Source organism: Periophthalmus magnuspinnatus, chromosome 2 (assembly GCF_009829125.3).
Source record: "Periophthalmus magnuspinnatus isolate fPerMag1 chromosome 2, fPerMag1.2.pri, whole genome shotgun sequence".
NCBI lineage: Eukaryota > Metazoa > Chordata > Actinopteri > Gobiiformes > Gobiidae > Periophthalmus > Periophthalmus magnuspinnatus.
In genome coordinates, this window is record NC_047127.1 from 18,288,851 (window position 1) to 18,310,217 (window position 21,367).

The 21,367-nt window shown below is 40.8% G+C and overlaps 1 protein-coding gene across 2 annotated transcripts in view; it reads right to left on the reverse strand.

The window, feature by feature from the left end:
• Window positions 1-5,615: 5,615 nt before the first annotated feature.
• The window catches only part of LOC117383001 (sodium- and chloride-dependent GABA transporter 2-like), a 34,976-nt gene continuing 19,224 nt past the window's right edge, over window positions 5,616-21,367 (reverse strand). For both annotated transcript variants that reach the window (XM_055227113.1, XM_033980244.2), the window contains exons 8-15: window positions 18,411-18,514; window positions 17,045-17,169; window positions 16,520-16,632; window positions 14,601-14,738; window positions 13,727-13,829; window positions 10,489-10,589; window positions 7,036-7,206; window positions 5,616-5,956 (exon numbers count right to left, since the gene is read on the reverse strand). In XM_055227113.1, coding sequence (XP_055083088.1) covers window positions 5,831-5,956; window positions 7,036-7,206; window positions 10,489-10,589; window positions 13,727-13,829; window positions 14,601-14,738; window positions 16,520-16,632; window positions 17,045-17,169; window positions 18,411-18,514 — 981 coding nt within the window. In that variant the 3' untranslated portion in view covers window positions 5,616-5,830. The remainder of the gene's footprint in view (window positions 5,957-7,035; window positions 7,207-10,488; window positions 10,590-13,726; window positions 13,830-14,600; window positions 14,739-16,519; window positions 16,633-17,044; window positions 17,170-18,410; window positions 18,515-21,367) is intronic.

A 21,367-nucleotide genomic window follows, 5' to 3' on the forward strand; every position in this document is an offset into this window, starting at 1 on the left:
CAGTGTGATGGAGCTGCAGACGTGTGACCAACTCAAACATCAAACCACTGTTATCATGATGCTTCCACTCTCTCTCTCTCACTGGGCTTTGGCTCTGTTCCCTCGTTCCTCCTTTCCTACTACTTCTCACGCTCCTCTCCATCCTTGGCTCTCTCCTCCTCCTCTCATTCTCTTCCACCCACTTTCTAACCCTATCTCTCCTTTTTTTCCAACCCTGTCTCCCTTCCCTCTCCTCTTTCTATCTCCCCTCCTCATCCTTCTTTCTCCTGCCCTCTATAACTCTTTCCTACCCTTTACTCTCCTCCTCTCCCCAATCCCTCGTTCGCTTCTTTTCCCCCCCTCTTCATCCCTCTTTCTCTCTTGGCAGTTTGATGATAGGGATTAAAACTGATCCAACTCCGACCATATGGACACTTGAAAAGCTACTGCCTCCTCCCCTCCCTTTATCTTTCCCTCTCTCTATCTTCTGGTCTCCCTCCCTCTCCCTTCCTCTCTACAACCGTCTCTCACTCCTCTCCACTCCCTCCAACAATCACTTTCTCCTCCGCGCCCCCATCCTCTCTTCCCTAGCACTCTTCTCTTCCACACACTTGAGTCGTTTTCACAGTTGTGTAAATCACGTGCAGGAGCGTCACAGCAGAGACTTGTGGCGAGACACGTGTGGATAACGCCGCTCTGGAACATCAGCTACAGAGAGAGAGAGAGGGGGAGGAGGAGGAAAGGAAGAGGGGGGGGGGCAGAGGAGAGGGAGGAGAGAGGAGAGGAAGAGAAGAGAGGAGGACGTGTGATAACGCTGCTCTGAACATCAGCTTACAGAGGAGAGAGAGAGTGAGAGAGGAGGAGGAAAGAAAGGAGAGAGTGGGAGGGAGAGATGGGAGAAAGAGGAGAGGGAGAGAGACAGAGAAGAGGGAGGAGAGGAGAGAAGAGAAGGAGAGAGTAGGACAGAAAGAAGGAGAAAGAGGAGAGGGGGAGGTGAGAGGAGAGAAAGAGAGGGAGAGGAGAGACAGAGAGAGGGGATAGAGGAAAGGCGAGTGGAGTGGGAGAGAGGAGGGGAAGAGGAGAGTAAGAGGAGAGAGGTATGAAAGAAGAGGGAAAGGAGAGGTAGAGTGGGAGAGAGAAGAAAGGGGAGAGGATACAGAGAAGAATGACAGGTAGAGGATAGGGGAGAGGAGGAGAGGGAGAGATGAAGGGAGAATAATGGGAGAGAGGGAAGAAGAAAAAGAAAGAGAGGTGAAATAAGAGGCACAAGAGAGGATGGAGGGAAGAGGAAGGAGAGGTAATCCAATATGGCTAATTGGCCAGTGGAGTGGTTTACATAACAGCTGGATCTCCTGTTCTGTTCCTGTCATCGCTCAGACAAGCTGCAGGAAAGTGAACATATTATGCCTTTAATAGAATTTGTTGATGGTGATTAAGTCTTGGTTTAGTCCTGGTTCAGTCTGGTTTAGTCCTGGTTTTGTTCTAGAGCTAAACCATGGTTGTCAAAATGTGTTGAAATGTCCTGTGTTATTCAGCTTGTGTTGTCATGATATTAAGGATTAAACTCAGTACCAATCCTGACTATGATTATAATAAAAACATTCTTTCTTTAGACAGTAGAATGTGATTCCCATGTGTCTTATATGTGTGTAACCCTGTGTCCAATTGTTTCATAGTGGTCCATGGTGTATATGTGCGTACTAGTCTATGTGTCTTATACTTGTGAAAGATACAGAGAGACATCATTATAAACATATTCTGGACAGGTTCATTTCTGTCCTGTGAATGTGACTTTTTTAGTATAATACTAGGTGTAACACCTCAAATCATTCCATTAAACAAGACAAGGAAACAAATACAAAAAACATTTATTATGACAATAGAAAATAAAGTCACATGTGTATAAACAGTAGATGAGGCGTGTTTATAGGACATGATCGTAAACAACAGAGTTTAACAGTGCAAAGAATGAAAAGGATTTGTATGGAAGCTGAGAAGGGACAAACCAGTCAGTACTGCTATAGATACAATTCGCATAGAGGTTAGAATGACCACAGGTTTTCATGTTTTTGTAATTCTGACTTGGTTTGATGGGTAGTATCTGCGCTAAATATTTTACATAAATAAAGTGGCAGTTGGTGAACAAAAGTACAAAAATACAGAAAGTACCAATGAGGTAAAACAATTCCTCTGACTCTGTCAATGCAGAAAAAACAAAAAACAGATAGTTTAGGCTCAAGACAGACACTTTAAACCTGCATTTCACTAAATAAAACTGTTGTCTTTTATTTTTAGTCTAATCAGGACTGTTGTCACATCTGCTGCTCGTGTTCAACTGGGAAATCAAATATTATATGTTATAAATGTCACCAAAATATTAAACAGACAAACCTTTTTGTAAACTCCAATGATGATAACTGTATTTTATTAGTTTTTATAGAAATGAGTGTCACTTGTCACAGCAATTTAAGCTGTTGTTTGGGGTATTTTTATAATGCAGGGCCCAGTCTGAGCTTCCATGTTACAGCAATAATAGCAGTAGCAGTAGTAGCAGTAGTAATAGTAGATAGATAGTATTGCTTGATAACATTGCCTGTATGTCAGCTTGATACATTTGTAAATAGAAGAAATTTAACGCTTCATTTGAACAGAAACAATGTAGAATTGTTATGGATGCACCAATCCTGCTTTTTCAGTTCCGATACTCATTCGGATACTTTGGATTTAAGTATCAGTCAATACCCGATATCAACCATACCAGACTTTCTGTGCAAACTACAACCAGTAAATGATGATTACTCTTATTACATCAGGATGGATTATATGTTGATCAGGGCTTGGTGTTAACATTTTAGCTCCTGTTCAAATTTGTTTGGTGTTTTCACAGGTCAAAATGGACTTTGAAATAGCCACTATCACTCTGTATGTAATTAAACCTTAATTTATCACAACAAGCCAAAAATCTCATCCTGTTTATTGCTCAGCTTGTTTCAGACTATGAGTGGCTGCTGCAAAATCTGTTTAAGATCTGATTTATACACCTTTAAATTGACTCATTTTGAAGTGCCATATGTGACTGAAGTAAATAGAAACGTTAAACAGGGTTGCACGGCTCCAATACTGAGAAATCTGCTGGATCAGACACGGCTTCCAAATATCAGTTCAGCTGATATCCTGGTTGGACATATACACTGATGTAATAAGAGTTTCCTAATGTTGTATTTTATTTATACAAAGTTGTGTTGTAACTTGAGAGATAAGTGACAGCTACAGAACATGTCTGGATCAGTTCTATCTTTTTATTTGGAGGAAATCAGTTCTGTCTTCAGTCTCTGGTATCGGTCGAGATCAGGCATTGGCAGATACTTAAAGCTGTAGTATTGAAATCAATAACGGAACTGAAAAACGGTGCATCCCTAACGATAAATGATAATAATGAAAACCAAACTATAAAACAGAATTATCCCAAAAAAGTCTTCTAAATGTCCAATAGTGTAAAACGACATGAGCGGCAATAGATAAACAGCAGAATCCAACACTTAGGTCACTTGCATCTGTCATGAGTCAAAGACATTCAGAATTCAAATCTCATATTACATAACTACACTTGTCCCACTAGTGTAAAGGAAAAGAAAAAGACAGAAATACTGAGCCCCAAAAGCGATTGTACCATTTACTATATTGAATGTGAAAGTAATTACATGACTTTGCTGTTTACAATAAACTGCTGCTTATTTTAATAAACTCCAAAAATCTCATAATAATCTTGTTTTTATTGTGCATATAAACACAAGCAGGAAACACTGCACTAGCCCACAAGCTAATGCTAATGCTAACACCAAGCCCTGAGTTCACATTTGAACTGAACCGCCCCAGTCCAAAGTATTTTAGATATGATTGAAATAGATTTAAACATGAGCTAAAACCATTGAAATAAAAAAATAAAAACATGAGCGAGCACAGCGGCTTCTTACATTCACCAAACTCACATTTAAGTTACTTCCATTCTTTTAACTGCTTTCACCTCCCTTGTCCTTATTGCAATCAGTTACAGTGCTACTTTTCTGGTGGAGGGTCCACTACCCTGTTTGTCTTCATGGAGATGTTATTGCTTTGCCTGTAATGGTTCCACAGTATGACATTAAACTTCTCTACCTCAGTGTGTCCCATTCATACAAGAGCCCATAAAAGAGCAGGGATGGAACAATAACTGAAATATCGTCATATTGTATCTTCAAAAATCTCACAGTATATCCAATTAGAAACTTCTTTGCTTAAAAGCTTTGTTTTGGTACAGCAGCTAAAAACAGAGGAAACTACACAGACCATGATCCTTTGCTCCATTTTAATGCAGACAGTATGACTAAAGAACCTTTCTTCATTTTCTGGACTATGACAGTCATACGGCATCAAAGGCTACTCAAGACATTTTAAAAGGAAACATGTAGCTTTTTCTGAATGCTGTTAGCATCCACAATATCGTAATAAATATGTAGTGAAATGAATATCATGACAATATGGTAGTGTGAGATTAGCATATCGAGACATGTTCATATGTTCATGACATAACAAAATCAGACTTGCTCATTGTTTTATCATAAAAAAGAGACAGCCCTGGTCCAAAATAATGCTTCAAAAATGAGATTTCAATGATATAAAAATAATCTATTCCATCATCTCAATAAAACATGAGAAATTCTGTACCTCCAGCAGTAGTTGACATTACCAAACCAACGTACAGGTTAGGTCTGGGGAGAGAAACGCCACTCCAAGTAAGAATGCATGTTTTTAGGATATTTTGAGCAAAACGTTAAGTTTAGTACAATACTGTGGAACATTCCTGACTAGGCAATGGCATCTCCATAGCGACAAGCAGATGATGGACAGTTTGGACATATCATGATTCAGCTTGAAATAAGTGTAAAAATCCAACTAAGCAATCTGTGATTTGTTTCAACTTCTCCAATGAAGGCACTGTCAGATCAGTACTTTTTATGTGTACTTTTATGTAGTATTTATAACGTGTACTGTAACAATAGGTTCACTTCAGTGCACCACATTTTGTCATTGGCAACATAGGGAACAATTTCCAAACTGTGGAAAAACTTCAAGTATTGCTTCTTTAAAGGAGAAAATGTCACCTGGTTTCTGAATGTGACCAAACGTCAAATTCCTTCGGTTGTGTTTCAAAGCCATATTCATGTAATAGTTCTGTCCTTTCACAAAGTGGGTGACTGGAGTAAGCCTGACCCCAGTACCACAAACATGTAGTTTAAATACTGCAATGTCTCACAGAGGCACTGCTGACTCACTGCACCACAAAAACATCTGTAATAAAGTTCAACTGGCTTCAGATTACAATATTTCTGTAGTTTAAAATTCTGTATTATTGGATTTTATCTTTAATTTCAAGAAAAAAGTGATTTTTTGCTTTATTTTATGCTTTACTTGAGTCATTTAAATAATGGTACACAAACTTTATTACACATTTTTGGCTACTCAATCCATATCTGCAAAAATGTTGCATAGTAAAAACTAAATCTTAAATTGAAAACAACTTGAAACAAATCCAAAAATCAAACTTCTAAAATTACATAAAATTTATTTGATTTCAAGTCATTTTACCAGGGCTGGAAATAACTCTTTTTTGGTCATGAACTTGTCAAACATTTATTTCTATTGTGCATTATCAAACAAATAAATGTTCAAACATGGAGACTGAAGGCTTTTAGAGAGAGAATATTTACTAGTGCATTACTGATAAAAATGAGTGTCTTCACATGTTTTTGCAGTGCAGGATAGTGACATGTAAATATACTTAAGAGAACATAAAGAGGAGCAAGTGTGTTGTTTAAGTTTGCACAGCACCGTTCTGTTTTAGGGAGGGGCCCTTTTCGCTCAGGGCCAGGCTGTAGGTGGGGGGGCTGTGGGAGGGCATCTGGAGCTCTGGAGACGGCTTACACAGATACTGGAAGCGCTGAGAGAGACAGACAAATCTATATTAAAATCTGTAAATTAGCTCTACCCATTCACCAAAATTGAGATATAATGACTCTGTAGAACTCTGTAGAACTCTGTAGAACTCTGTAGAACTCTGTAGAACTCTGTAGAACTCTGTAGAACTCTATAAGAGATTCACTGTTTTTAAAGGAATCTCCAAACTTTGCTCCACCAATGTTGAATCTTCTCATTATTAGTTTGGGATCGGCTCCACAAACTCATATATCGTCATATTATGGTTTAAAGTCCTTTCAGCTGACGACACTCACGTCTTTGAGGTTGAATACTGGCTCCAATTTCAGAAGATATTGTGAAAAAATCATTCGACTTTTATTTATTTAAAATGACAGCGAAGACACTGAACTTTGTGTCAGTTTTTGTTTCATGTGGATAGGTCCAGTGATCAGAGATATGAACCATAAACCAGGTCCACACATGTGCATCTGACAGTTACACAGAGAAGTCCACCTAAGACCTCTGACCTGTCTCAGCTCAGGTTAAACTAAAGTTTTGTAAAAATTATTTATTACACAAAATAGACTCTTGTAGCTTAAATCCATGTTCTAATGTTGCTCCCTCCTCAAAAACAGACCTGGAGTTGTTTTGTTTCATTCACACATGTTTGAGTAACACTTTATTATTAGTCTGTCTACATCTCCAAAGCTCAAAATGCTCTGTTCCACCTTGTGATGTCATGAAGTGGTACTTTGCATGTTAACAGCTCCTTTTACCTTTAGTTCAATAGAGATTTCAGGGCTGAAATTATCCAAATGATTCTAGGGAGGGTATGTGGAGTTTAAAAAACACAAACACACTTCCTGTATTGCCACATATATATACACACAGTATGTTTTCTGTTTCAGAGAGGAATACTTAGGGTTTGTGTGTTAAACATGTGTGAATGAAACAAAACACAACTCCAGGTCTGTTTGTGATGAGGAAACAACATGAGAACATAGCTCAGCAAACAGCCTCATATGAACCCTTAGAACATGTACATCTCATGAGATGGTTTGCGTTGTGTGCATTGTTGTGTTGTGGTTTCAGAATAGTCACCTGTCGTAGAGTCCCAGGTGACGAGAGCAGAGCGTATATGGCCCACAAGGGTAGCAGAGACACAGAGGAGAAGGTGAGGATCCAGCCCAAAGCAGAGGCCCACGGAGGAGCCACCAAACCATGGCCCAGAACCAGAGGAGACCAACGGACCAGAGAGAACATGAATGTCGCCTGGAGAGAACACAGAGCACAGTACTGTTACACTGTGTTCAGAGGAGGGGAACGAATGAAGTTAAAGTAGTACTTTTTAGTACTGATAGGTAAGGCTGGTTGTAGTACAGTTGTCCCTCACTATATCGTGGTTCACCCTTTGTGGTCTCGCTGTTTCGCAGATTTTTTTTTTGTGTGCAATTTTGCATGCTTTTTTTAACAGTGCATGAACGTGCATTGTGTTCCGCGTCCTGATTGGCTGAGGGACGTGCCGTGTCTCCTGTACAGTACAGAATGAGTTCAGCCAAATTTACATAATTGTTGGATCACAGTGTGACTCTGAAGTGCTGTATGTTTGTAAGTTTTCTCCCCAACAAAACCCACAATGTCGATGAAACATCCTGCACCGACAAAGGTACCTGCGCCCGTGCCTAAAGGCCGAGGAAGATGCTAACAATCGCAGAAAAGTTGGACTTCTGTACATGCTGAGGAAAGGTAGAAGTTACGTGGCTGTAGGGCACCATTATGGCATAAATGAATCTTCGGTTTGTCACATAAAGAAGGAGGAAAATAACATAAGGACGAGACCAGCAATAAGTTTAACAAGGACGCAAAAGGGGTTGTAACTGCAGCAAGACCATCGTGCGGATGGAGTCCTGCTTTAGCTTTGTGGATCAATGACTGCAGAGAAAAGAACATTACAAGACACTACAGCGGAGCGACGCCAGGACGAAGAGGCGCGGTCAGAGGAACTATGAAATACACCTGAGTCACTATTAATCAATTCTTATGTGTCCAACCTCGTAGATTGATCATTAAAATTGAATTTGTTACAGTATTTCTAAAAGCTGTCATTTTTATTTACAGTACAGTATAGCATTTGGTTTCATTCTGGTAATACTGGGCTTATTTTTAAAATCTACGAAGGTTTGAACTTTGAGAGTGTTTAAACAAGAGAGAAATGTGAGAAAATGTTAATGCCTGACTGAAAAAAGTGTATAAAGTGTGTGGTGAGGGGTTTACAGCCTTAAAAACATATATAATAATTGTAAAAAATAAGCTTTCTACTTCACGGATTTCACCTGTTGCGGGTTATTTTGGAACATAACCCCCGTGATAAACCACTGCAGTAGTGATTAGTACTAATAGGTAAGGCTGGTAGTAGATAGTAGTTGTAGTAGTTGGTGGTGGTGGTGGTGGTAAATGGGTGGTAGTCATACTAATTTCTAGCAGTTTTAATAGTAACTGAAGTAGTGGTAGTAGTAGTGAAGCTGTGTTTGAAGTAGTAGCAATGGTATAGTAGTAGGTAGCAGCAGCAGTGGTAATCAACTTGAAGGAGTAGTAGTTGTAGGGCAGTATCAGATATGTTATAAGTTAAAGTAAAATTAAAGTTTGTGTTGTAATAGTAGTAGCAGCAGCAGCTGTTAAGAAGTGTTTTGTACTAGTACTGATATGTGGCAGTTGTAGCTGAAAGAAGCCATAGTACCAGTGGAGTTGTAGTTCATTTGTAGACATTAATAGTACTTCCAAAGTTGTAGTTGTAGTAACAGAAAGTTACTACAACAACTACTAAATTTGTAGTAGTAGTAACAAGTAGTACCAAGTTAGTGGGTAGTTTCCAGTACTGTTCAGAGTTCATAGTTCATAGTAGATTTATCAGTAGTGCATTTCTGGTTGAAGTAGCAGGCAGGCAGTTAGTTGTAGTGGTTGGTGTAGTCAGTGTAGTCAGTCAGGAGGGTCAGTGGTTGTTGTAGTATTTCAGTACTAATATATATGTGTAGGGGTAGTAGTAGCAGCAGTAGCAGCAATGGACTTGTAGACCTGAAGTTGTGCTTGAAGTAATAGTTTTTGCAGTAGTTATAGTAGTATTTGTCTTGTAGAAACTATTGGAGTCCTAGTAGAATTTGTAGACATGACATGATGGTACTCCCAAAGTTGTGCCTACAGAAACAGACTAGAACAACCTACTGCTGTGGTTTTGCAGTAGTAAACTTGTATCAATACCAACATTGTGGTAGTTGTGTTGTCGTCAACTTGTAGAATATAAATTACTGCTGATATTTTGGTTGCAGTTATGGTATCTGTGTAATCCACATGTGTCAAAGTCAAGGCCCGCGGGCCAAATGCGGCCTTCCACATCATTTTATGTGGTCCTCGACAGGGTAAATTAAAAGGTATGATGGTCTTAAAATATCAATTTATCAGGAGATACACAGTTACACAGTCATATTTTTACATCTAGGCAAATGCATATGCAATATTTGTAACTTGAATAAGTCATAAATACAGAAACAGTTAATTAACAAGTTGAAAAATGAGTTAGATTTATTTTACATCTGGCCCTTTGAGAGCAGCCATTTTGCTGATGTGGCCCTTGGTGAAAATGTGTTTGACGCCCCTGGTGTAATCCCTCAGTCATCCAGGTCTGATCCATCGCAAAAGATGAAGTTAAAATATTTCAACTGGACAAATCGTTGTGGGAATGAAGACGTTTAACTGCTCATCCAAGCCGCTTCTTCAGTTCTGGTCAGAATGCTGGTGAACACTGTCTTATATCTATCTGAACGGAGGGGCTAACTACACTGAAACTATTAGCAGAAACTAAGCAGCCACTTCATAAAAGGATGTAACACTGCCGCGAAAGCTCCTCTGGACCCCAGTCTGCCATACATCTCCATCTCAAAGACACTAACCACTCCTTTGAAGATAGTGAGGTTCAGATCTCAGCCAGAGAAAAGAAATGGTTTGAGTGGAGAACTAAAAAGCAATTTTTGTTAGGAAAGACAATCCTTCCTTAAACAGGAATGGAGGCCTTAGACATCATCTATGCCCCATCTATACTCCATCCTCAGACCCAAACAAAGAGAACAAGAGCAAGGTCATTAAAGGTCTAGGGTAGTTTCAGCTGAAACTGGAGACAATAGCTGTTTACAGTTTCAGTGTAGTTAGCTCATCCAGATAGAGACACGGCAGTGACCACCAGCTATCTGACCAGAACTGAAGAAGAGGCTTGGATGAGCAGCGAAACGTCTTCACTCTTAAAATGATTTGTCCAGTTTATGGATTTAAACTTTGTCTTTTGCTGCAGTTACTGCAGTAGTTCTAGTTTTAGGCTGAAGAAATCTACATTTTAAAGTACAGAATTCTTAATGTGGTAGTAGTAGTAGTCATAGCTGTGGTCCTTAACCTGAGAAAATATATTTTGTATATATTTAATGAAAAAAAAAAGAAAAATAATTAAAGATGACACAAATTTGAATGTCCTTTATTGTCTTGTGAGAGTACTGAAATGCTCTAACTCACGGTGCACACGGTTGGAGTAAAGTACTTCCAGCACAGGCTGAATATCCTTATTGGACTGTAGCCGATCATGTCTTGAATGTTACCACAGAAACGCTGGGCTCCTGAAATACAGAGGTCAAAGGTTACAATGGAAACAATTATAAATGTAGTGTTAAAATTTAGGCTGCAGAAATTACTAATGTGTTGCTCCATACTACTACGACTGTCTTCTGAAGAACTTGTACCAGAAGTGCCCAGTTTTGGGCCTATGCTGCTGCTACCACTATATTTTAAAGAGTAAGACAAGTGCACTGTTAGACTTTACTACTAGTTTTAATTAACTGTCAAGTATTTGTTCTGATCATAGTACTCATACTCTGCTTGTAAAAAGAGTATATGTGATTAGTGACTTTAAGTTACTTGGCTAACTATTTGGTGGACTTAATCGAGTGGGGTTTAATGTTGTGGAAGCAATTGTAGCACTACAAAAGTTGAGGCTGTAGTAATTTAGAAGTATTGTGTTGTTTATGTTAGCAGACTAGTAGGTGCAAATGGGTAGTAGTAGTAGTAAAAGTTGTTGCAATGGTATTGGTGTAGTATAGTCATGGGAATAGTAGCAGCATCAGCAGTAGTTCTAGTATTAGTCTAGTAGTAAGCTGTACTAGTAAGTGTAGTAATGGGAACTACCTGCACTTAACTGAGTGGTGTTGTGTGATATAAGTAAAGTTATAAGCTATCATAGTACTACCAAAGTTCTGGTTGCTTACAAGTAGTAGTTCCGGTTGTTTACAAGTAGTATGCACCACCATAGTAGAATATAAAGTTAGTATGTACTACCAGTTAAGGTTGTAGTAGTTTAATAGTACAGTATGTTATTGCAGTGATGCTAGTAGCAGAAGTAGTAGTGAAAGTTGTTGAAGTGGTATTTAGCAGTACAAGTAGTTCTAATATAGTATAGTTCTGGGAATAGTAGTAGTAGTAGTAGTAGTAGCAGTAGTAGCAGTAGTAGCAGTAGCAGTAGTAGCAGTAGTAGCAGTAGTAGCAGTAGCAGTAGTAGCAGTAGTAGTAGTAGCAGTAGCAGTAGTAGCAGTAGTAGCAGTGGTAGCAGTAGCAGTAGTAGCAGTAGTAGTAGTAGCAGTAGCAGTAGCAGTAGTAGCAGTAGCAGTAGTAGCAGTAGCAGTAGTAGTAGTAGTAGCAGTAGTAGCAGTAGCAGTAGTAGCAGTAGTAGCAGTAGCAGTAGTAGCAGTAGTAGCAGTAGCAGTAGTAGCAGTAGTAGCAGTAGTAACAGTAGCAGTAGTAGCAGTAGTAGTAGCAGTAGTAGCAGTAGTAGCAGTAGTAGCAGTAGTAGCAGTAGTAGCAGTAGTAGAAGTAGTAGCAGTAGCAGTAGTAGCAGTAGTAGCAGTAGCAGTAGTAGCAGTAGTAGCAGTAGTAGTAGCAGTAGCAGTAGCAGTAGTAGCAGTAGTAGCAGTAGTAGCAGTAGCAGTAGTAGCAGTAGTAGCAGTAGTAGCAGTAGTAGCAGTAGCAGTAGCAGCAGCAGCAGCAGTATTCCTTTCTATGCATTGTGCTGGTGTATAGACACCCTGAGGCTCTCAGACTAGGCTTAGATCCAGGTTTAGGTCTGCTCTGGTGCTACAAAAGCACGGCCCGAGTATCACTACAAGAACAGGCTTTGGCCAATATACAGACAGAGAGTTTATATACAAATCTTACTACTGTCTTTAATACATACAACTAAACACTAAACTATGAGGTGATTACAAGTCGCTGCTACATCCATTTCTACTGAAGGGCTCCAAGAGCATATGACAGCTTAGATTACTGAAACCTTGCCTAGTGTAATTTTGGTGAGGTTCTCAATTTGACTTCCTGGTTGGACACAGGCAGCAGATGTGACATATGTATCATAACGGTTACCTAGCAACCATAATGTAAATAAGGGCCAAAATTTGTCTAAATTACACAATAGTTATGATTAGCCTTCCTTGGTAAATTATCCCTGGGTAGAGGTTTTAGAACTCAGTGCTACTTCCTATATTTTTGTACTTGGTAAAATACTACTATAGGCTAATTCCACAAAAGCAGTCTAATATCATATAGCTCCTGTATGGACTACATTACCTTCAACATAACAGTGCTGTTTTGTTCAGATTTAACAGCGTGTCAAGTCTAGTGTCGTAAAAAGGCTAACGCGGCAACAGCTAACAGCCCTGGAGCGTTAGCACTAACCCACTGCAGCGCACCATAAACCAGCTTCCTCTAGATTTATACGCTTCAACACAAAACAATTATGGCCTCAAGTGACTTTCAGAGGTTTCCAGGTGTAACAGCCATAATTAACCTGCAAAGTTAGATTGTAAACTACACCAGAACCTTATAAGGCCTTGGGATTTCCACAGGTCTACCTTACCTAATTTATGTCAACAATTTATAATCAGTGGCTATAGTGTTGAGCTATAGGTAATGGAATTCGTACAGTAGAAGACTGTTTAAAGCAGACATACTGTGTCTGCTCTATTCTGCAAACTGTAAACCTATTCTACAGTTTGCAGAATAGGTCTGATTTGAAATGCATATGACTGGTTTTCATGTTTTTCTAATTCTCAATTGGTTTGGTGGGATAAAGTTGAAAAGTACACAAAAATGTATTTATGAGTTGAAAAACAAAATCCCTCCGCCTCTGTCATCGACACAGAACACTCCAACCAAAATTTACTGACAGTTTAGACACTGACACTTTACACCTACATTTACAACACCGATTTAGTTTTGAGTCTAATCAGAACTGTGTTACTGTGTTGTGTTTTTTAGACACGTTTGGCCCTTGTTTAGATTATGGTTACTAGGTAACAGTTATGGAAGCATTACCTCTACGTGTGTCACATTTGCTGCCTGTGTCCAAACAGGAAGTCAAGTATATGTAGGTAATAGCACAAAGCCTGAGAACTGAGGAATGTGTATTTGGAAATGAGTTGTACATGCAAGGTTAAAGTGCAGTTTAATCAAGTAAAAACATAATTTATGAGTAGTCTCCTCTCCATTCTATTCTTCCCTACCCAACTCTGCTGCTTATATCCATCCTATTCTTCTCTACCACCCTTCCCTTTCTTTCTATGCTACTCAATACTCTACTCATCCGTAGTCACTTCTCCCTCCATTTACCCCCTCAACTTCATTCCTACTTCGGCCGAGTCTAACCCCAGCTCTGTCCTCATTCTTTTTACATTCCAAAGTATCTACAGAAACAGTATGCAGTACTGACCATAGACCCATCCGATGGCCACAGACTGACAAATGGAAAGGAGCAGGAGACTGGCCCCACTGCAGGAAAAGTGGTCGTAGATCTGGAACACGTACAGTCCTCCCTGTAACGAGAAAAGAAAGACAAATCTGAGACTTTGTGATCAGAGTAACCCAATACTGAACAAGATGCCTGGATCCAGTTCACGCAGATGTTTCAATTGCAATTACAAATTAAAACTAACTACTATCTACATTTGAAATAAAAGCACTTCACCTTTTCAAATGTGTCTTGTGTTAAATGGCTTGTACCCAATTTTGCCCCTGTAATTTGAGCAAAATGTGTCTTGCCCCAGTATAGATATATTGTATAAGCAGCTTTTGAGGTCAAAATATGTCTGGTGTGTGCTTTCTGCATTATAAAGGAAGTACACTGTCAGCATGCTAGTTATTAGCTTTAACATGATGGTAAGTCTCCTGGTCTCTAAAAATTGTGATAAACGCTTATAAGTATATGTTGAAAATGTTTGGAATGCATAAGGTAAATGAAGAATAATTTTAACCTCAGCTCGTCTGTATGTAGAGGTAATTTCTTTGCCTGGAATATTCCAAAGTATGGCATTAAACATATCTGTCCCCATGGAGGACACCAATGTATTTTGGAGCAATAAAAACATCCGTAATAAAATAAATGCAAGACATTGAAGCATTAAGGATTTCAAAGTTTTAGTCACAGTAAACCTAATTAGTATACTAACCGTGCACTTCCTGATTCTTGGACAATAAAATACTTTTTTCAAACAGGACATGTTTTGCTATGATACATGGGAAAAAAAATCAAGTACAGGCCAGTAAAACTAGCATTTAAAATGTTTTACAGAGCGTGTGTGTCTTACCGGTGTTACCATGACGAGGCCGATTAGCAGACACACCACACACACTGCCAAGAGAAGCAGCTCTCGACGGTGCCCCCTACGGATCTGCTGAGGGTACAGGTCTGTCACTGAAGTCATCAGGGCCTCTAAGCTCACGAACTGTGGAGGAGAGAGAGCGGGGTTAGACCAGATGCCCTACGAAAAGAAGTCTGTGTAATCCCTCAGTCGTCCAGGTCTGATCCATAGTAAAAGTCAAAAGTAAATTCTGTCAACTGGGCAAAATGTTGTAGGAGTGAAGACGTTTCGCTACTCATCCAAGCAGATTCTTCAGTTCTGGTCAGATTGCTGGTGGACACTGCCTTATATCTATCTGAAGGGAGGAGTTAACTAAACTGAAACTGGAAACAGGTTTTGTTTACCGTTTCTGTATGTAGGCTTGGTCTATTGAGCTACACAAAGTGTGCACTGTGCCCGAGACATACTTAGCATATCCATGCACCCCTTAGTGGGTGTTTTTCACACCTGTTGGCAACCTGGTTAGCTCTATTATTCTCTATGTTTTCTTTGTTTGCTTTGGATCTGAGGATGGAGTTATATATCTTATATATGCGGGGAAAGACTTATCATCTTCACAGAGACATAACGGTGGATGTCACCATCCATAGTCAGATCTTCCGAGGAAACAGAGACTGAGAACTTGGAGGCAGACTCTTCCATCACCCTGGCTGAAGTCACAGAGGTGGTTCACAAGCTCTTCTGTGGCAAAGCTCCAGGGATGGAGGAGAGCCATCCCGAGTATCTTAAGTCTCTGGATGCTTAGGGTCTTGACTTACATGTCTCTGCAACATCGCATGTCTGTCGGGGACAGTACCGCTGGACTGGCAGACCGGGGTGGTGGTCCCTCTGTTTAAGAAGGGGGACTGGAGGGTGTGTTCCAACAACAGGCAAAGCACACTCCTCAGCCTCTACGGTAAGGTCTATTCCAGGGACTGGAAAGGAGAATCCGACCGATAATCGAACCTTGTATTGAGGAGGAGCAGTGTGGTTTTTGTCCAGATCACGGAACACTGGACCAGCTCTATACTCTCCACTGGGTCCTTGAGGGTTAATGGGAGTTTGCCCAACCAGTCCACATGTGTTTTTTTCGTGGTGTCCTTTGGGACACATGTTGGACCAGGGCTGCCCTTTGACACCGGTTCTGTTCATTGTTTTTATGGAGATTTTCAAGGGCTGGAGACCCGCAGGATCTCATCTCTGCTGTTTGCAGATAATGTTGTCCTAATGACTTCATCAAACCAGGACCTGCATTGGGGTGGTTTGCAGAAGAGCACAAAATGACTGGGATGAGAATCAGCTCCTCCAAATCCAAGGCCATGGTTCTCGACCGGAAAACGGTAGCTTGCCCTCTCCGGGTGGGTGGAGAGGACTTGTCTCAAGTGGAGGAGTTCAAGCATCTCAGAGTCTTGTTCACGAGGGAAGGATTGAGCGTGAGATTGACAGGCGAATTGGTCCAGCGTCTGCAGTGATGCAGCCGCTGTATCGGTCTGTTGTGGTAAAGGAGGTGAGTCGAAAGGCAAAGCTCTCGATTTACCTGTCAATCTATGTTCCTGCCCTCACCTATGATCATGAGCTTTGAGTAACCGAAAAGACAAGATTGATACAAAAAGTCAAAATAAGTTTCCTCCTCCATCAATGTAGTCAGTGGTAGCCAGTGTATAAGTGAATCACATGCATGGTAAAACATTTTAAATGTTTTTTATTGGAGTCTTTGTGCCCCTACACATTATTAATATGCAGATCTTAAGGCAGGTAAAACCATTCAACATTTAGATTAGGCAACACCACACACATAACTTTATCTTACAAGATATCAAATCTAATAGACCACAGACACAAAACAAAGAAAACATTTACAGTAAACCGTGAAATCTGCCTCTGACCTGTGTGTCCAGTCCCAGCATGATGATCATGAGGAAGAAGCAGACGGACCAGAGCTGAGGGAAAGGCATCATGGCCACAGCGCGAGGGTATGCAATGAACGCCAGGCCTGGACCTGAGATACAACATAAAAACAACATGTGACAATAGATCTGAGAACATGGGTTTACGGAGCTTTGCACATGGCCTTTTTGGAATTGGATGTAAATATAAACTACTAATGCAGCTTGTAGTTTAACTAGTAATAACTAGTCAACGTCCAACCAAAGAAAAGATTTGGCTTTCCGAGTATAGCGTATAGTCCAGTATAGTGCCAGTATAACTGAACTATTGCAGGTCGAGGGCTACACCAGGTCTTCAACTGAACTGCATCATTTCCACTGTAGTTCTAAACAAGAGATTATTCAAAGGAGGACCAACCAGTGGATAAAATGAACTCTAAAGCGCAAGCCCACACACTGAAAGAGGGCACGAGTGTGTGTGCGCGCATGTGTGCTCGTATGTGCTAGTGAGTGTTCCTCCTGTACCTGACTGTGCCACAGTCGAGATGTCAACTCCTTGTTCTTGGGCCATAAACCCAAGTACAGAGAAAATTGCAAATCCAGCCAAGAAACTGGTGCTGCTGTTCAGAAGGCACAGTTTGAACGAGTCTCTGCAAACAGACATTTAAACAAACATTTTAATCTTTAAATCTTGTGAGAAAATATTACAACTGAGACTAACAACCTCTGCAACCTCTCTCACCTCTAAAGATTGTTGAGACAATGGAAAATGTGTTTTCTCACAATAAAAAGTGACTTGAAAGAAATTAACTAAAGACCATGTGGACATGGTCTGTACAATTCTAAGTGCCCCCTCCTTCCCTCTCTCCCCTCCCAAGTTTTCCTTTCTGACCCCCCTCCTCCCCCTCTCATCTCCTCCTTTCCTTCCCACTCTCACCTCTCCCCTCCCCTCTTTTCCTCTCTCACCCCCCCTCCTGCCGTTCCCTCCCTGTCCATGACCCTTTCCCTCCTCTCTCTCACACTCATGTCCTTTCCTCCCCTTCTCCCCATCCCTCACTCATCTCTCCCTTCTTCCTCTTTCTCTCTCCCTCCCACTTCTCTCAGAGCTGTTCTTAAGGTGTGGTCATCTGTCTGTTTTCTCTGTCCATTCCTGCCATTCCTGTAGCAGCAGTCTGAAGCAGAGGGTGGATAAATATACCACCACTGTACACTTCGGTCACACATGTGGGACCAGAGATAAGGCCAACAATTAACATTCAAAATATGAAAAAAAAATAACTGGACAAACTGGACAAGACCATTCAAAATCATTGCAAAGCATTTTAAAATCACATTATGTAACTTTTCACATGGAGGGCATGCTACTTACTTAATGTTGTTTTTCTTGGAATATTCTCCAATATGGCTTTTAACTTTTCTATCACCATAGAGATAAGTAGGTGATACCACTCGGGCAAATTACAGGTCAAATATGTGGAAAGGCGAGCCCGCTCACATTGAGAATGTATGTTTTTCAAATATATTTTTGTATCAACAAACACACTATTGAATAGATGCAGGATAGACAAGTGTAATGCTATAATTTGGAACATTGACAAAGACGTTGGACTTCATGTCAGTTTTTGTGTCATGTGGATAGACCCGGTGATTACAAAGATATTAACCATAAACCAGGTCCACACATCTGCATATGACAGTGGACCTCTCTGTTTAGAGAAGTCCATCTGAGACCTCTGACCTGTGACCTCTGACTTCTCTCAGCTCGGGTTAAACTATAAGGAGTCTACAGTGGTGTGACATCAAGTGTGTGCAGCCTGTTCCACACTGTTTGTCTGGCTGATGGAAGGGCATCTGGCACATTAGGAGGTACATGTGTGTATTATAGTCTTACTTGTAGCAGTCGTTGTTGTACTTGTTGTAGCTGCCCAGAGCAGTGAGGCTGCCCAAACAGATGCCATAAGAGAAGAAGATCTGAGTGCCTGCGTCCATCCAAACCTAAACAGGGAATGTGCCCAAGTTAAGATCAGCTATAGAACGACTTTAGAGGCAGATCTAATCGCAAAGCTTGTAAAAAATATTTACGTCCTGCCCCAGTGTACTGCTTTAGACTCACTGTAATGACACACTTCCATGTTTTATAGGTACAGAACTACATTACCAGTCAAAAGTTTGGTCACACCCCCGCATTTAATATTTTTTTCTTTATTTTTACAACTTTCTACAATTTATACACATACAGAAGAACATATGGAGTAAGATTGGAACTATGAAGTAAAGAAAACAGTTTAATAACTCTGCTAAATATATTTCATCATAGCAAAGGGCCACCTGTGTAATCCCTCAGTCATCCTAGTCTGATCCAGAGCAAAAGAACAATTCAATGCTGAGCAAGTGTTTCAGAGTGAACACGTTTGGCTGCTCATCCAAGATGCTTCTTCAGTTAAGCGAAATATCTTCACTCTAACATTTTTAGATTTGACAGAATTCTTTCACAGAGTGAATACTTTGAGAATTTGAATATAAAATATAACAAAAAAAATGAGTAGAGTTATTTAACTTTAATTCATCGTTACATAATTCCATGTACCTTTTGATCTCTTCTGTATGTATAAAAATGTGGAAAGTAGTAAAAATAAAGGGAAACAATGAATGACAGGGTGTGTCCAAGCATTTGGGTTTCAATTGTGCTTTCTCTCAATAGTGAGCATTTATAAACACAGGCACAGTCCAAAAAGAATATATTGAATTATTGATGGATAACTCATTAATAAAAATGCTACAACAACTGAATATAAATGGAACAAAAGCAATTTGTAATTTTAATGTGCCTGTTTTACACTCCTTTCAAATTAATCAGAAACTTTAAATACACTGCTTGGCCAAAACAAAAAGGTCACACACTCTAATACTTTGTTGGACCACCTTTAGCTTTGATTATGGCACACATTCACTGTGGCATTGTTTCGACAAGCTTCTGCAATGTCACAAGGTTTATTTCCATCCAGTGTTACATTAATTTTTCACCCAAATGTTGCATTGATGATGGCAGAGTCTGACCGCTGCACAAAGCCTTCTCCAGCACATCCCAAAGATTCTCACTGGGGTGAAGGTCTGGACTCTGTGGTGGCCAATCCATATGTGAAAATAAGGTCTCATGCTCCCGAACCTTTCACAATTTGAGCGCAATTAATCCTGGCATTGTCATCTTGGAATATGCCCGTGCCATCAGGGAAGAAAAAATCCATTGATGGAATAACCTGGTCATTCAGTATATTCAGGTGTCAGCTGACCTCATTCTTTGAGCACAGACTGTTGCTGAACCTAACAGGCTGCAGTAGGAGATAACTAGCTGGGGGAAGTATGGCAACCTGAGCACTATCCTCTGCCTTGTCCTATTTTCTCATCAGCAATGCTATTCACATGTTGTCCCCTGTCCCACTCCCCCTGTGGAGTGTAACTCTTTCAGATGCCCCGATGACAGCTGGACCCTCTCCTCCTCCTCGCCTGGCCCTCCTCCACCCGCCTCCCTCTCCTCCTCACCTGGTCTTCCTCCTCCTCGCCTGGTCTCCCTCCTCCTCGCCTGGCCTTCCTCCGCCCCCCTCCCTCCTCCTCGCCTGGCGGATTTTTCTTGTTTTGTCTGATTTTTGCTGTTGTTTGATTTTCCAGTTTGTTTTTGTGTGTAGGCAGCACGGTGGCTGAGTGGTAACACTCATGCCTCACAGCAAGAAGGTTTGGTTCGATCCCCGGGTCGCCCAGGCCTTTCTGTGTGGAGTTTTGCATGTTTCTCCTCGTGTCTGGATGGGTTTCCTCCGGGTACTCTGGTTTCCCCCATCAATCAAAATATGAATGCCCTTCGAGACAACTGTTGTTGTGATTTTGGGCGTTACAAAAAATAAAATGAATTGAATTGAAAACGTCATTTTGCTCTCAAGCTCTCCAACTCAATTCTTCACTCTCCAACTCAATTCTTCACTCAAACTGAAAATAATATATATTTAAAGCACAGAATATACACAGTACTTTCTAATCTAAAAAAGTTCACACAGTTTTGCCTGGAGCTAAACATACTTCAGTTGTTAACCTACCCCCCATTTTATACCTCTCTGCAAATTAATTCAGAAAACCAAAGTTAAACCTAGAGGCTGTATTTTAAACTGGGGAACATTTGTTAGAAACCCATGTCAACTAAAAATGTACCAAAGAAACCAAAGGTGAATGTAATTTTCACAGGCTTTTAAAAGGTTGAAGTGTTTCAATGCTGTGTAAATGAAAATATATACCGCTATAGGAGATCTGCCCCTCTACTCTGCTCCATCTGACCCTCACCTCTGCATCCTCTGACCCTCTCCTCTGTTCCATCTGACCATCTCCTCTGCTCCATCAGACCCTCACCTCTGCATCCTCTGACCCTCTCCTCTGCTCCATCTGACCATCTCCTCTGCTCCATGTGACCCTCTCCTTTGCTCCATCTGACCCTCTCCTCTGCTCCATCTCCCCTGCATCCTCTGCTCCATCAGACCCTTGCCTCTGCATCCTCTGACCATCTCCTCTGCTCCATCTGACCATCTCCTCTGCATCCTCTGACCCTCTGCTCCATCTGACCCTCTCACCTGCCTCCTTTGACCCTCTCCTCTGCCTTCTCTGACCCTCTCCTTTGCTCCATCTGACCCTCTCCTCTGCTCCATCTGACCATCTTCTCTGTCTCCTCTGACCCTTTCTTTTGCTCCATCTGACCCTCTCCTCTGCTCCACCTGACCATCTCCCCTGCATCCTCTGCTCCATCCTCTGACCCTCTCCTCTGCTCCATCAGACCCTTGCCTCTGAATCCTCTGACCCTCTCCTCTGCTC